This window comes from Lactuca sativa, chromosome 9 (genome assembly GCF_002870075.4).
Source record: "Lactuca sativa cultivar Salinas chromosome 9, Lsat_Salinas_v11, whole genome shotgun sequence".
Taxonomy (NCBI): domain Eukaryota; kingdom Viridiplantae; phylum Streptophyta; class Magnoliopsida; order Asterales; family Asteraceae; genus Lactuca; species Lactuca sativa.
The window spans coordinates 59,410,250-59,427,269 of NC_056631.2; the positions used below are offsets into that span (position 1 = coordinate 59,410,250).

The following is a 17,020-nucleotide window of genomic DNA, read 5'->3' on the forward strand; positions in this document are numbered from 1 at the left end:
GTATGTAAAAAAATAAAATTAGTAACTATAGAAAAGTAAAGAAATAAATATATATTAAGAAGCAAAACATTTAACTTGAGTATCCAATAACCTAAGCATGTCACTTACGTCTTTTTATGTAAAAAAAAATAGTAACTATAGAAAAGTAAAGAAATAAATATATGTTTTGAAGCAAAACATTTAACTTGAGTATCCAATAACCTACGCATGTCACTTACGTCTTTTTATGTAAAAAAAAAAATAGTAACTATAGAAAAGTAAAGAAATAAATATATGTTTTGAAGCAAAACATTTAACTTGAGTATCCAAGAACCTAAGCATGTCACTTAGGTCTTAGTATGTAAAATAAAATAAAATTAATAACTATAGAAAAGTAAAGAAATAAATAGTATATGTTATGAGACTTGAATATACAATATAAGAAAAAACGAACCCCTCGTAACATGACAAAAAGTAGAATTTCGATAGATTACTTTATATGCTAACTTTTGTCTTCCTAATAATCTCCATTTACCTATAAAAAAAAACAAATCAAGAAACAACAGACACACACACACACATTCCCTCCACAAATCCAATCAACATTCCCCATGTTCATATAATTTTTTTTGAATATTTCCATCCGGGGTTCTAGAAATGGCTTCTGCATTAGCTGGTGATGACTTAATGAGGTCCATGAGCCGGAACATGAGCCGAAACATGAGCCGGAACATGAGCCGAAGAGGCAGTCTAGCATCAAGAAGCACCAGGGGTTGGGGTGCAGCTAGTATCAGGGAAGTATTCACTACACCAGGTCCCGATGTTTTCCAGAAAAGTGGGAGAGAAGATGATGAAGATGAACTCATGTGGGCTGCCATTGAAAGGCTTCCAACATATGATCGATTAAGAAAAGGATTCTTGACTCAAGTTCTTGATGATGGGAAAGTTGTTCGTGAAGAGATTGATGTTGCAAATCTTGGACCCGAAGAGAGACAGAATTTGATGAAGAATATACAAGAAAGAATCGATAATGACAATGAACGACTTCTTGAACGACTCCGAGATCGTATTGATAGAGTCGGAATTGAGGTTCCAAGGATTGAAATTAGATATGAGGATTTGTCGATTGAAGGGGATGCGTTTGTTGGAAGTAGAGCACTTCCAACTCTGCTTAACTCTACCATCAACTCGATCGAGGCAAGTTTTTTAAGTTATTGAAAAGTTCTAATATGTTGACTAGCTTCTTAAATTTATTGATCTTGTCTCCATGGGTGTAGTGCAAATGCTTATAGTGATGGTATAGACAAAAGTAGTGGAGAGTTTAAGTCTTGACAAATGAACAACTTTTTGTCACCCACCACCCATCTATTAGATTGTTCTATACCTTACTTGAATATTACATGATGTCTCAAAAAAATAATTATTTTTATTGAAATTTCTTGATCTTATTATTTTTATCGTGCTTTTAGGATGTTCTCGGTTTCATGCGACTTTTCCCAAATAAGAGAAGGGTCGTCAAGATCCTTCATCAAGTATCAGGAATCGTCACACCATCTAGGTAAAAAAATCATGTAAATCTCTACAATTCTAGCTATGTTCTCGCTTACAATTTTTATAGTTCTTGATGAAATCGGTATTCTTTTTAGAATGACTCTACTTCTGGGACCTCCTGGGTCAGGAAAGACCACATTGTTGAAAGCACTTGCGGGAAAGCTCGAAAGTGATATGCGGGTAACCGGGAAGGTGACATATTGTGGTCACGAAATGGACGAATTTGTCCCTCAAAGAACTTGCTCTTACATTAGCCAACATGATCTACACCACGGTGAAATGACCGTGAGAGAGACCATGAATTTTTCGGGACGTTGCTTGGGAGTTGGGACACGATACGAGATGTTAGCAGAATTGTCAAGACGAGAAAAAGCCGAAGGAATCAAACCGGATGCTGAACTTGATGCATTCATGAAATCCATTGCGGTTTCCGGACAAGAATCTAGCTTGGTCACCGAGTATGTTCTTAGGGTACGTTTTTTCCTTTCTTGATTGTTACATCATCAGGGTTGTAGAAAATACATTTTACAACCTTGTGTTAACAAATTGTAGAGTTGTATTATATACAACTCTACAATAAAAAAAATTATTAAGTTAAGTCTGAAAACTAACCAGACTGTAATGATATCGTAGCTACTCGGGTTAGACATTTGTTCAGACACCATGGTTGGAGACGAGATGAGACGAGGCATATCCGGTGGCCAGAAAAAACGTGTTACAACCGGCGAAATGCTCGTGGGACCCACAAAGGTTTTTCTCATGGATGAGATTTCAACTGGTCTCGATAGTTCCACAACATTCCAAATCGTGAAGTATATGAGACAAATGGTTCATATCATGGACATTACTATGATAATTTCCCTCCTACAACCAGCACCCGAAACTTTCGAACTCTTTGATGACATAATCCTTCTTTCAGAAGGTCAAGTCGTGTACCAAGGCCCAAGAAAGAACGTTCTTGAGTTCTTTGAACATGTCGGATTCAAATGCCCAGAAAGAAAAGGCGTTGCAGACTTCTTACAAGAAGTCACATCAAGAAAAGATCAAGAACAATACTGGTTCAACAAAAGTATAGCTTACAGATACGTTTCTGTAGACGATTTCGTTCATTTTTTCCGAAACTTTCACACCGGTTTAAAGATTTCAGCTGTTCTTCATGTCCCTTATGACAAATCTAAAGCTCATCCAGCCGCTCTCGTGACAAACAAATACGGGATATCGAATCAAGAACTCTTCAAGGCGTGTTTATCGAGAGAATGGCTTCTGATGAAAAGAAATGCTTTTGTGTATATCTTCAAGACTACTCAAATCACAATCATGGCTTTGTTCACCTTCACCATGTTTTTTCGAACAACGATGAAGCATGGTGATATCGATGATGGTGGAAAGTATTATGGGGCGTTGTTTTTCAGTCTGATTAACGTTATGTTTAACGGGATGGCTGAGCTTGCTTTGACGATTTTCCGGCTACCGGTGTTCTATAAACAAAGGGATTCATTGTTTTATCCTGCTTGGGCTTTTGCTCTTCCGATTTGGCTCCTGAGACTTCCTCTTTCACTTATGGAATCAGGAATTTGGATTCTTCTTACTTATTACACTATCGGGTTTGCTCCTTCTGCTAGTTGGTATGAATTTCTTTTCTTCTAGGATTAAATTCTTACGACAATGATTTACAAGCTAGAGTTCTTTTGGATCAAATGATGTAAAGAGCCAGTTTTTTTCAATCGATTATTTGAACCATTTTCGTTTTTCCATTGTGATGTTTCAGTTTTTTCCGACAACTGTTGGCGTACTTGGGTATACATCAAATGGCGTTAGGTCTATTTCGATTCATTGCTGCACTTGGAAGAACACAGGTAGTGGCGAACACTCTCGGCACTTTCACTCTGTTGCTAGTTTTCGTTCTTGGTGGATTCATTATCGCGAAAGGTTTGTAGTTAACAAGAGATATATACAAATCAAATAACCATCTTAATTCTGTACTAATGTGATCTTTTGTTCATGTTATAGATGACCTTCAACCATGGATGAAATGGGCATACTACCTTTCTCCCATGTCATATGGACAAAACGCGATCGTTCTTGTTGAGTTTCTCGATAAACGATGGAGCGCTGTAAGTTTAGATAGCAATACATATCGATTTCGATTCTATTTGAATATTTATATTTTGAATTTATTCGATCAATGATATTGTATACAGCCAAACTTCGACTCAATGTATCGAGAATCCACAGTCGGGAAAGAACTTCTAAAAGCCAGAGGAATGTTCACTGAAGGCCATTGGTACTGGATTTGTGTTCTTGCACTCTTCGGATTCTCACTCGTCTTCAACGTTTGCTTTGTGTTAGCACTCACGTTTCTGACTCGTAAGACTACATTTCAAGCACCAATCTCTCAAAATTCGTGATTAATTGACCCATGTATGTATATGACTATCTTCGTTTCGAATCTTAAAATGCAGCCATGGCGGATTCTAAATCTGTTACAGACGATGATGATGCCAAGAAGAAGAAGTTAGCATCCTTAGCAACCAAATCCGAATCTAAAAAGGGAATGGTGTTACCCTTCAAGCCATTGTCTCTTGCATTCGATCATGTCAACTACTACGTCGATATGCCTGCTGTAAGTAAAATGTAAAAGTAGCGTATATATATACAACTTTGCCTTTTTGATGTCAAACTGAGTAATTTATTACGACTTTCAGGAAATGAAAAGCCAAGGAGTAGAGGAGAATCGTCTGCAACTTTTACGAGATGTTAGTGGCGCGTTCAGACCGGGGATTCTGACGGCGTTGGTCGGTGTAAGTGGTGCCGGAAAAACGACGTTGATGGATGTGTTGGCCGGAAGGAAGACCGGAGGATATATCGAAGGAAGTATTAGCATCTCTGGTTATCCCAAAAACCAAGAAACTTTCGCTCGTGTTAGTGGATACTGTGAACAAAACGACATTCATTCTCCTCATGTCACGGTTTATGAATCCCTCTTGTATTCTGCTTGGCTCCGGTTATCTTCCGATGTCGATGAAGCAACACGAAAGGTATATATATATATATATATATATATATATATATATATATATATATATATATATATATATATATATATATATATATATATATATATATATATATATATATATATATATATATATATATATATATATATATATATATATATATATATATATATATATATATATATGACTAGTTACTCCATTCATGACTCCGATTACTGATGATGTTTTCCGGTGGAAAATTCAGATGTTTGTGGAGGAAGTTATGGAGCTGGTGGAGTTGGGTCCGATAAGACATGCTCTCGTAGGACTTCCGGGGGTGGATGGATTATCAACGGAGCAAAGAAAGAGGCTGACGATAGCGGTGGAGCTTGTGGCAAACCCTTCGATCATCTTCATGGATGAGCCGACTTCCGGTCTAGATGCAAGAGCAGCGGCTATCGTCATGAGAGCTGTCAGGAACACGGTGGACACTGGCCGGACTGTTGTGTGTACTATTCATCAACCGAGTATAGACATTTTTGAAGCTTTTGATGAGGTAAGATTCATATATATACCCTTTTTTGATTTTTTGACGATTTAATGTTTTTTTATCACTTGGGTATGCTTAAAACTTAAGAAAGATTTCATCTTTATGTAGCTGTTCTTGATGAAGAGAGGAGGACAAGTCATATACGCAGGGCCTCTTGGACAATATTCGCACCTTCTTGTCGAGTATTTTGAAGTGAGGAACCATCTTTTCTTAATTAGCTTTAAGTATAATCACAAAAAATAACAAAATAGAAGGTCCATTTAACAAATTAACAACTTTTTTTTTTCTTTACCATTTTAACAAAATAAGATCTATGTCGCAATAGATTAATTGAAGAATTTCACAAAATACAAATAATTTCGCAATATAATTGTGAAATATGATTTTTTTTTTCTAATTTGTAAGCCTTTTGTGATGGGCACCTTAAGTAAGGAAACTTCACAATTCATAATTGACCCTATTTCGATGATTATTGGCTAAAAATATGGTTTTTTTTTATTACATGGTAACATCCATTTTGGTCATTTGGGTAAATTTTTACATTTTTTCAGTCGATTAATGGAGTTTCCAAGATCAAAGAAGGATACAACCCAGCAACATGGATGCTAGACGTCAGTTCTACAGCAGTTGAAGCTCAACTTGGAGTTGATTTTGCTGACATTTTCGCAAATTCTGATCTCTACAAGTATAAAAACCTACCAAGATTTTTGTTTTTTTTCAGATGTTTTATTAATCTTTAAATTAACAATCTCTCAAAACTTATGCCATTTTTTTCCATGGATGATTTTTAGGAGGAATGAAAAGCTTATCAAAGAGTTGAGTACACCACCAGAAGACTCTCATGATCTTCATTTTGCTACACAGTTTTCACAGCCGTCTTTTGAACAGTTCAAAGCGTGTTTCTGGAAACAACATTGGTCGTACTGGCGAAACCCACAGTACAACGTTGTTAGATTTTTCATGACGGCAGTTATTGGTCTTATATTTGGCGTTATCTTCTGGGGCAAAGGAGAGATAATGTAAGACTCAGTTTTACTATATTTAAAGTCAAACTACTAACCAATATGTTGACCATGAAGAAAAGTCAAACTAGATTAATGTTTTCCCGCCATTATAACAAAAAAAAAAACTATTGTTTTCAAACAGGAGCAAACAACAAGATTTGTCCAATCTAATGGGAGCAATGTACGCTGCGGTTTTGTTCCTTGGTGGAACAAACACCTCTGCCGTTCAATCGGTTGTTGCGATTGAACGGACAGTGTTTTATCGAGAAAAAGCAGCCGGAATGTACTCAGCATTACCGTATGCTTTTGCTCAAGTTTTGGTGGAAACCATTTACGTTGGGATCCAAACATTTCTTTATAGTCTTCTTCTTTACTCCATGATTGGATTCGAATGGGATTTGGGGAAGTTCTTGTGGTTCTATTATTACGTGTTCATGTGCTTTGTGTACTTCACTTTGTATGGAATGATGCTTGTGGCTCTAACTCCAAGCTACCAGATTGCTGCCATTGTCATGTCCTTCTTCCTTAGCTTCTGGAATTTGTTCTCTGGTTTCCTCATTCCAAGAACAGTAAGTTTTCGCTACACCTTTTTTTTTTTTTTTGGCATTCATTAGGAGTAATGTCAATTTGTGCTACCAAAAAAGTGGGACATAGGTTTTTCTGTGCAAAAAACATAATATCCTATTCTTTCTTATTATCAAAAATAGTCTAGAAAGTTTGTTCTTTGCAACAAACACAACCTTATAGTTTAAGTATTTAATGGGGAATTTTTAATCCGCTAAGCTATATATAGATTTTTTCGGCATAATACCGGAAGAACAATTTGAAAGAAAAAGTCATAGAAATGAATATTTCTCCATAATTAAGTCCTAACCGTTTACAAAATTTACTGCGATTTGTCAAGTGTGCTGTTATTTTCTATTTTTTAAACCAGTTATCCATAACAGTTGATGAGAATAGAAAGAAAAAAAAATGTAAGTCTCAGATAGAGTTTGGTATACATTGATCAAAATTCGAACGAGATCAAACATCATGATTATTTCCCATTGACAATTTTGAATTCAAAGGGAAGAGGTGTTTATTCTTTCCATTCCATGCATGATGGAATATAACAATACATAATCATTATAAATTTAATTTCATTTATATTCAATTACGTACTATTATTTGTTATTTGCTAAAAGATAAGTGACATTTTTTGCAGCAAATCCCGATTTGGTGGAGATGGTACTATTGGGGATCACCGGTTGCATGGACAATCTACGGGCTTATAACATCTCAACTAGGCGACAAGACAAACCTCGTTCATGTGCCTAAACATGGAAACATGGAGGTTAAGGTTTACCTAAAGGAATTCCTAGGATACGAACACGATTTCCTAGGATACGTTGCTCTTGCTCATGTTGGTTGGGTACTCTTGTTCTTTGCTGTCTTTGTATATGGCATCAAGGCATTGAACTTCCAACGGCGCTGATTTGATTCCAACGAAGATTTTTATCGATTGTATCTTTTTTTTTCCTGTTTTTACAAGAATTGGGAATATATAATAATTGAACGTTGAGATTTTGTACAATAAAGATTAAAGAACAAACTCGTTTGACTTGTGGTTAAAGGAAGAGTGGGGAAGAGGTGGTGGGGTCGGCGCCGGCCTTTGACTTCTTGAGGTCAAGAAATTAGTGAAGTCAATAACTATAATGTCAACCCTCGTGAGGTGTTTCAGATCTTCAAACGATTAAGTCATATATATAGAGTGAGAAACTTGATTATAGTATAAGCATTATCAATTTAATTGCTGATCGCATATTTCTTTAAAACCAATAAAAGAGCATTAGTTAGGGTGAATGTTATGGGAAACTTGTTTAATAATATAATGACTAATGAGAATCATATTGTGTTGTTTTTTTTTTACACTGAGGAAATTTTTATAGATAAGTTAGTGGAAGATAAAAGATCATGCGACACGAAGTTCTTGGACTCGAAGAAATATCTCGTATCTCATTATTTATTTTACCTACTAAAAGTCTAACACGATGACTAAGAAAATAATTATAGAACAAGATTACTAGGATCCTAATTAGTAATTATAAGGTTTCTTTTATTTCTTTAAAATCATATTATTTGATTTGATATATAAGTTAACGAAAAATCTATGATTTATAATCACAAACTTGATTTTAAAGAAATTTTCAATCATATATTTTGATAAATTTTAGTATTTATATTATGATAAGTTATAAGATTTGTATTATGATCAAATATAATATTTATATTACACTTTGCACATTCCTTATTACTTACTATTCCACTATGGTGTTTCCAATTGGGACTTCAAAAGTGAACACCATACACCCTTAAGGCTCAAAAGCACACAAATGAGGATTGGGGTTTCAAATGGACGGTTTAGGGTAATGGGGCCGAGGATGGAAGGGCCTCAAGGGAGTTAGAGTCTTTAAATAAGGTTCCACCCTCGGAAATTTATTCGCTCCTATGTACTGCGTAGGAGACTACCCTACGCCCCACGTAGGAACAAACTTCACAAATACAAGGCACTACTAGAAAAATAGCCTTTTACGACGCGCAAACCATGACACTCATTAATTTATGTTACGCAACCGATAGTGACATTAAAAACGTGTCATCTATTCAGAAAATTTAAGGATTTAGGTCACGCATTATTGCGCGCCCTTAAATTATTGTCATAAGAAAAAAAATTAAAAACACGGAGGGCGCTGTATCTTAAATGCGCGCCCTCTGGAGGTGTCGCTTTATAATTTTTATGAACGCGCGTTCTTTAGTTACAAGCGGGAAAAGAAAAGCCGAAAAAATTAGAAAAGCCCGCTAACTCTTTGACCTAAGCGTTTTGACGCATCTTTCATTCTCCTCACACTGCTGTGCAACCTTTTCCAAGGTAACGATTTCATCTCCATCTCTCGACTTCATCATCTCAATGAAGAAAAAAGGCTTCTGATTTCCATTATCTGCTTCATCTCTGCTGTGATTTCACCTGCTTCATCTCTTCTGTTCTTGAGAATACTCGCCAACAGTGTTCTTCCACTATTCCTTGACCTGCTTCTTTCTGTATTCTTTTATCCACAATGTCTTCAAAGACATTCTCACACACTTTCTAAAAAAATCATTTTTTCTCTCTCAAGAACCCTAGCCGTCACTCACACCACCATATTTGTAGTGTGTTCTGTTCAGATATATATGCATCGATGAAACAAGGAACCTTGATATGGAAGGCCACCCAAGTATTAACTCTTCAAGATTCAGGCCCCTGACACCCCATTTACATCAGACTACGAACACCACCGCAAACAATGGATGTTGGTGGTTTGGTCTCACACCTTCTTTACTGTGGGATACAGATCCTAACCATCTGACCTCCCTCTCTCTCTCTCTCATGACGAAGAACACAATTTGAAGGATTATCAATCAAGAATGATTGGTTATGGTTATGATTTAAAAGGCAAACTGAATATATCAGTCGATATCGATGGAGGGTTTGCGAAAACCAAGGTAATAATTTTGATTTGCTTTTAGTTGGTGTTTCTCTTACTGGTACCCTTCTTTCACATTCTCAAATTATGTGTTCTTCTGTGTGGATTTGTTTGAAATTTGAAAGAAAGTTTTATGAAGCACTCCAATTGCTCGATGAAATGCTTGAACCAGGTTTTTGGATTCATTCCAGTCAGTTATTAGATCATGCATTACTACATTTAATCTCAATTTAGTTGTGGATTTTGTTGACTTAATCTATGTTATGAGCATATTGGATAAATTGTAACAGAATCCTCATATGATATTCTCCTTCCTATAGACTCGCACCTATTTTGTCACCTGCCTCATGGTATCATATCCAGAGAGCTAAAGTAGCATTTATATATTGGCAGTAAACTCGAATCGATAACATAGATTTTGAAACCGAAATTCGTTTACTCATAACTACATATTTTGAAAACCCCTGGAGTATGATTGGAATTGTTCCGTTGTTAATATCTACGAGTCTATCTAATTTCCCAGGAGAAGGTCGCGAATCCATTGTTCGAGAAACGACCAAAGCAATTTGGAATCGGTGGAGCTTTGCCTCCTAAGAAGGATCTTCACAGATTCGTAAGATGGCCTCAAGTCGTCCGAATTCAGAGAAAGAGGAGAATCCTCAAGCAGCGTTTGAAGGTCCCACCAGCATTGAACCAGTTTACCAAAACCCTTGACAAGAATCTCGGTATAATGCTCATCCTTAACAATAATTTTGTTCTAATTCCAACTATGTTCTTACTCCTTTTACAATCCACCGAGTTTCATCAAACTGATAGACAAATCTCTGTTTATGAAATTATGAAGCAACGACTTTGTTCAAGATGCTACTCAAGTACAGGCCGGAAGACAAAGCAGCCAAAAAGGAACGCCTGTTGAAGAGAGCTCAAGCTGAATCAGAAGGAAAGACTGTTGAAGCTAAGAAACCCATTGTTGTGAAGTATGGTCTTAACCATATTACCTACCTTATCGAGCAGGTTTTTCTCATTTACACTCACTGTAATCTTCTATTTCTTTTTCTTCTAAAGTGCTTAATGACATATTATGTTCCATTTCAGAACAAGGCACAATTGGTGATCATTGCCCATGATGTTGATCCAATTGAATTGGTTGTCTGGCTTCCTGCACTCTGCAGAAAGATGGAAATCCCTTACTGCATTGTAAAGGGGAAATCTCGTTTAGGAACTGTAAGTTTTTCCCTTATCATACTTTTTACTTTTTTTTTTCTTCTCATTTTCAGTTGTGAGTGACAATTCTTTTTGTATTACCTTTATGGCTATTTTCTGTTTTTTAGGAAAAGAATACGGTCTTTTCCAGAGAGCTTCTTGTCACCTCTTGATTTGGTTGTTGTTCCAGGAGACAATAAGATGACGTCGCTCCTCACCACCTCCTGCTGATGCCACACATTTTCTCTTTACTACTTGCCAAACTTCAAAGTTTCTTTCATCATATCACATGAACCATTAGAAAATTAATTTGAAGGCCTGTAGCCATCTCTCTCTCTCTCTCTCTCTCTCTCTTCACCCTTTTCTCCCGATTTTTTTGGGTCCAATATTTCTTTGTTCATCGTCATTGCTGCTTGTTACCTATCTATGGCCACCATGAAATATTGAATAAACCAATTTTTATTTAATTTGGTTGAATACAGGTAGTTGTTTCATTCGAAATTTGGATCTTTTTATCTTCCTTTGTTTAGGTTATAATCCAGTTGGGTTGTATCCAGTATATAAGTTTATGGCTTGTTATATGTCAGTAGTTATATATGATAGTTATAATTCTGACCTTACCATGTTCAAATACTGGGCTTATCCCTTTTGTATTATGTATCTTCAATTCGGTTTATTCTTTGTAATATAGCCTTTCTAGATTTTGTAATTTTCTAACTGGAGTAAATTATTTTTGTATTGTTTTAAGCAGAACTTTGTGTTTAAACACTAATTCCAATGGGTTATTGCTGGTTGCTGTTCAGGCAGACATCAAGCTTCTCCACCAGCCTTGCCAGCAACAGTTACCTTCTGTGTCCCTGAGTACCTGTACAAGAATGACAACCTTACATCTTGATTGACAACCTTACCCTTGATGCACCCTTTAACTTCTCTGCTATGGAAGGGCAATATCATAATTATGTTTATGGGCATGAATATTACATATTTTTCTTTTCTTATCTCAGGCCAAATGACTTTCATGATTTTGCAGAGTATTTTGTACAAATAAGGTGGAGGTGGAGGTGCTGCAGCAGTATTTTGCAGAGTATTTGCTAATATTTATCACCCGCCTCAACCGATAACCACTGGTGCAGTTGACCCATTGGCTGGTGGTGGACCGGGTAGTGTGGACATTTTGGGACCTGCAGCAGTAGCTAGTGTCTATCAGCAGCAACAACCCCAACCAACTCAAATCAACTGGCCTAACAACTACTAAAGTAACAAACTTCAACAATCAAAACCCAAAACCCAAAAAGGTATGAATGGATGGAATTGGATTATTAGGGATTTGAGTTGAGTGTAAATCATCTTATATAGGAGGGAGAGGAGGTTGGAAGTTTTGATAGAAGAGATTATGTTATTGTTGGAGGATATATATATATATATATATATATATATATATATATATATATATATATATAGACACACACACACACACACACACACATATATATATATATATATATATATATATATATATATATGATACATATAAACAAAAAAAAAAGATGAATTCCTCTTGTAACCGATATACTTAGATGATGCAGGGAAGACACTTTCAATAGGCTGCAAGTTAGTATATTTGACATCCATAACCTTGCACTCTTGGCATGTGGAAGCTCATGAGTTTCTATTAATGTATAAACAGGGGTGCAATTTGCATTTGGTCTGCTTCATATAGGTTCTGGAGTTAGATGGACTCTTGTGGATTTTCTTCGAGGCCATGGTGATGAACAAATAAGTGCACTCTCATGGAGTCCTGATGGAAGATTCCTAAGTAGCTTTTGTTTTGCTTGCATGCTGCTTTTCTTATTCAGTGCTACTTTGATCTATTTTGAAATGTTGATTTTTAGAGTCTTTTTGCATGACCAAATTTAATATCCAGTTATATTATAATGCTTCCCTTAACATATCTTCACATATGTACCATCTGCTTCATATGAGAGCTCATCGTTCACAATGTGGGATTTTGCTCAAGGTATATTCTTATGCATGTTGAGTTTTTCAATATACCCTAGAAAAGTTAATCATAACTATGCTCTTGTTGTTTTTTTTAAAAGGAAGTTAAAGGCGTATTTCTATAATAAATATATTGTTCTTGCAGTGGGAATTCTATTGTTGCTGAGCTACATGGTGAAGTTGGGTGGCCAGGTAAGCACTTGATGTTTTATTCTAGAAAAAGAAATGTTTATGCATACATACATACATACATACATACATACATACATACATACATACATAAATACATACAATAAAAATGTCAAAACAAAGCTAGAGGCTTATTCTTTAAATTTACATATGCAGATAAATCTGTTACTTGATCATCAAAGTTTTTTCAAACATCAAAACCGTGTTGATTCAAAACACCTTCCAAATCCCACCTCTTTCATTTCTATATTTGTTTTTTTTGAAGCATCTTCTAGCTATGGTGAACCAAAATACACTCAAGGAGAAAACATCTAGTGGTATGCAGGGTGTAAACAACGAATGGTGCACACTTCTTCACCTTCTTGGCTGTTGTCTTCTTTCACAAGCACATCTTCAATCATCATGGGGTTCTATTGAAAAGAAAGTTAATGAAGCCATTTCTTGCTTTTTTTAGGTATGTGTTATGTGACATATCATCCACTAATGTATCATTTATCATTCAGCATCTTTTACTTTGATGAGTATAGATACAGAAGGGTAAAATGGTCATTTACTTGCATTCAAACAGTTTATTCATTTAGTAAAAAAAGGGACATATATATAGGTGTGTTTCTTATTGACCTAACAAATACAAAGGGGTAGAATGGTCATTTACTTGCATTCAGATAGTTCACTAGGGGGTGATGCTTTTTGACATAGTACATACAAAGGGGTGTTTCTTTTTGAATTCATATGTACAGAAGGGTAATAGGGTCATTTACTCACATTCACATAGTTCATCCAGTCAACAAAATAGACAAATACGTAGTTGTGTTTTCTTTTTGACTTAATGCACTTATTAATATGGCTATTATTATTATTATTATTATTATTATTATTATTATTATTATTTATTGCTATATGTTAATGTTATTTTTTTTTATTAATATATAGGTTAATTCGTTCGGAATCTAACACAGCTGGAAGAAGGTTGTGGATACTTTCATTTGGACTTGGTTATACAAATAAGTTATATAGTTAGGGAAAACCTCTTAATAGCAATGTACAATTAGGTCCCCTTAATACCAATGTATTACAATGTATTGTATTTTTGTATGACAATAAATTTTATGTAATGGATTATATTTTTTATATATGATATATTATTTTCTATTATTGGACATTAAATGCAAATTTAATTTGAAAATTAGTAAATCCATAAATAATTTTTTTTAACATTTAAAATTATGATACGCAAAAATGTGTGTCATCTTTATTTATGACATGGCCTTTCTTGACATGGGCTTTCTTGATACGCATTGCGTGTCATAAACACGCACGTCGTAAGGTTACGACACGCGAATGCGTGTCGTCTTCCTTTATGACAGGGCCTTCCTTGATACGCATTGCGCGTCATAAACGCGCGTCGTAATTGCGCGTCATAAATGCGCGTCGTAAATGCGCGTCGTCTATAGACGACGCGCAAAAGCGCGTCGTCTCTCTTTATGACAGGGCCTTCCTTGACACGCATTTGCGCGTCGTCTGAGCGTTTTACGACGCGCAATGAGCGTCGTAAAAGGCCTTTTTTCTAGTAGTGAGGGCTTTTTAAAATAAGAAGGAAATTTACCTAAAATAATTGAGTGTTGCAAAGTTTCTTTTAAAGGTTTACAGTGTACTAAAAAGTATTAACCGAAAAGTTTATTTTACAAGGTTTACAATATTCTAAAAATCATTCACAAATGAACGTAACTTTGTCTCAAAGGGGACAAAAAATTTGTACTGCATGCTCAACATATTTATACAAAAACATGACTAAGATCATGAGTTGAGTTTCCAATATAAACATAAAATCTAAACAATCTTCCAAATCTTCTAATCTTGGTCTAAACCGACCCTTTTCCATTCATAACAATCCCTATTCTTGGAAAAAATTTCAACATAATAATTGTATGCATATAACCAATATACAAATAATGTAAATACAATTTCATTGTAACTTCCTGAATACTAAGGTTTGAAAATGTAGAGCAAATTTGGGGTTTTTGAATGGGTCACAATGTGAGGGAAGCAACATCACGTCGTGACATGGTCGTGTTTGTTGAGGGGTATTTCAGACTTAGACCCCATTGTTGAGGGGCTATGGTTTCCTTCACCCTCAGCCTCCATCACCTCCAAACAAACCTTTGGCCAAACCCTAGCTCACTTGAAGCTTTTGAGCTTATTCTTGCATGTTTTGGTGGTTTTAAAGGAACGATAAGAATTTGTGGTGCCTTGTTTCCCCAAGCAACCTTTCCATCACTTGTGTGCATCTTCTAGACTCTTTGTAAGTCCTCAAGTTTCCATCTTTTAATGTTTTCCTCTTTAGATCTAGGTTTTATGTCATTATTTGGTCCCTTCGATGTGGTTGGTATGGTTTGAAGAGATAAAGTTTGCAACTTTATGGTTTTTCTAAATCTCTTGAGCATCATATCTTATAGATCTAGGAATTGGTGGTGGTTTAAAGACTTTGATTGGATTTTAGGTCATTTTGCATCTTTTGACCTGGATTTGGGAAAGGACATGCGTATGGCATCCATGTCCGTAAAGTTTGCATTTTAGGGATCATTTGGATCCCTAAAGCCCTTTTGGAAGTTTTAGATTAAAGAATTTATGAATCAAGTGATTAATGGGTGATTACATGCATTAAAGTTGTCATTAAGGACCTTAGACTTGAGATCTTGTCTTAGAGTGATATCTCAATGGATAAAATTGGAAACTTTATCCATTTAGACCTTGAGTTGAATCATATATAAGCTTTGGAGCTCATTAAATAAATGGAAATGGTTAAATCCATTAAGCTGGAATACCCAATCTTCGCGACATGACACCCTTACTACCACGACGTGAGGACTTATGTAACATCCTGTTTCGAGAAGTTTCTTATCCTGGCATAGTGGACAATAAATGGATCTAGTAAAGGCCTTGGGCTTCAATGGAATGGGGTTTAGACGTTATTGGATGATGATAACATTGGATAAGCGATTAAAGCATTGCTTTGTGTCTTGAAGTCAAAGGGTAAAATGAAAAAAATGATGTTTCATACTTTTTTTATGAATTAAGGATTTTAGTTTGATACGTTTTAAGTCAAAAGTATTTAGATGGGGTTGTAGAGCTCCTCAATACCATTATGCGGATATAAGGATCATCGAAAACGGAGTTACAACGAATAAGTTATAACTGTTTGAAGTTACGAAGATTTTGGGGTAAGCAAAGTACGTTGGACGTACATGGCATACTGGGCAGGAATGATCGCGGATAACCACCCCAATATATTGGGCATACCTGGAGTACGTTGTGCATATGTAGGTCAGATGTAAACCCTAATTTTGTGTCGTGGACCCTATTTAAACACCTTAACTCATTTCCAACCCTCCTTATCTTCATCCTCTATCCCCTTTAACCCTAAACTCGAAATCCTAGCTCCATTTGGACTGATATTGAGTCTTTGAGTGATTTTTTGAGGATTTTGGTACATTTGGAAGAAGAAGAACACCTTGGAGAAGTTTTGGTTGCCTTGGAGCTTGTAGATCCAGATGTTGTTCGCATTGATCTTTCTTCTGGAGGTATAAAGCTTGAATCTTGATGATGCATTTGATAGATCTAGCTATTATTGGGTGTTATGAGCTTTTGATCACTTTAGTGCATAAAGTTTAGATCTTGAAAGTTTGTGACCTTGCTATGGATAAATTTGGAAACTTTATACATCTAAACATCGTATTGATTCATATCTAAAGGTTGGAGACTTGGTCTTAATGGATTAAGTTGGAAAAGATGCACTTTTGGTCCCTTTGAGACTTAAAGACTAGATCTTGGTTGTTTGGACCATTCTAATGGGTAAAGTTGGAAACTTTATCCATTATGGAGTTATTAGGAACCATAAAAATGTGATCTTGGTTCTTCTATTCCTTCTATGCATGAGTTGGTGGTCATTTTTTGAAGTTAGAGATTTAGGGCTTTGGTTTGGGCACCATTAAGCCATGCAAAGTCATAAAGTCAGGAATTTAGGACCTACGACATCCCATGAGAATCAAA

The 17,020-nt window shown here is 35.7% G+C and overlaps 2 protein-coding genes and 1 long non-coding RNA gene across 3 annotated transcripts; all 3 read left to right on the forward strand.

Moving 5' to 3' along the window:
• Positions 1-636: 636 nt before the first annotated feature.
• On the forward strand, positions 637-7,877 carry LOC111914926 (pleiotropic drug resistance protein 2). Its single transcript, XM_052767510.1, has 15 exons — positions 637-1,176; positions 1,449-1,537; positions 1,626-2,001; positions 2,164-3,155; positions 3,299-3,459; positions 3,541-3,644; positions 3,732-3,897; positions 3,993-4,153; positions 4,236-4,568; positions 4,792-5,082; positions 5,185-5,268; positions 5,628-5,761; positions 5,868-6,095; positions 6,223-6,649; positions 7,285-7,877. The coding sequence occupies exons 1-15, from the start codon at positions 637-639 to the stop codon at positions 7,552-7,554; spliced, it is 4,356 nt and encodes a 1,451-aa protein (XP_052623470.1). The 3' UTR covers positions 7,555-7,877.
• A 1,644-nt stretch (positions 7,878-9,521) lies between these two features.
• Positions 9,522-10,882, forward strand: LOC128128968 (60S ribosomal protein L7a-2-like). Its single transcript, XM_052767700.1, has 4 exons — positions 9,522-9,599; positions 10,077-10,305; positions 10,425-10,594; positions 10,676-10,882. The coding sequence occupies exons 1-4, from the start codon at positions 9,522-9,524 to the stop codon at positions 10,865-10,867; spliced, it is 669 nt and encodes a 222-aa protein (XP_052623660.1). The 3' UTR covers positions 10,868-10,882.
• A 2,034-nt stretch (positions 10,883-12,916) lies between these two features.
• On the forward strand, positions 12,917-14,071 carry LOC122195976 (uncharacterized). The gene is made up of 3 exons (XR_006187144.2): positions 12,917-12,973; positions 13,236-13,424; positions 13,904-14,071. It is a non-coding gene; the product is annotated as an uncharacterized LOC122195976 (long non-coding RNA).
• Positions 14,072-17,020: the final 2,949 nt, after the last annotated feature.

What these genes read in the sequence shown, in the direction of transcription:
- LOC128128968 (XM_052767700.1), top strand. Translation starts at nt 9,522, where the DNA reads ATGATTGGTTATGGTTATGATTTAAAAGGCAAACTGAATATATCAGTC. An exon ending in GAGGGTTTGCGAAAACCAAG is followed by an intron (nt 9,600 to 10,076) that starts GTAATAATTTTG and finishes TTCCGTTGTTAA; the next exon opens with TATCTACGAGTCTATCTAAT. An exon ending in AACCCTTGACAAGAATCTCG is followed by an intron (nt 10,306 to 10,424) that starts GTATAATGCTCA and finishes GAAATTATGAAG; the next exon opens with CAACGACTTTGTTCAAGATG.
- LOC111914926 (XM_052767510.1), top strand. Translation starts at nt 637, where the DNA reads ATGGCTTCTGCATTAGCTGGTGATGACTTAATGAGGTCCATGAGCCGG. An exon ending in TCACCGAGTATGTTCTTAGG is followed by an intron (nt 2,002 to 2,163) that starts GTACGTTTTTTC and finishes ATGATATCGTAG; the next exon opens with CTACTCGGGTTAGACATTTG. An exon ending in TCGATAAACGATGGAGCGCT is followed by an intron (nt 3,645 to 3,731) that starts GTAAGTTTAGAT and finishes TATTGTATACAG; the next exon opens with CCAAACTTCGACTCAATGTA.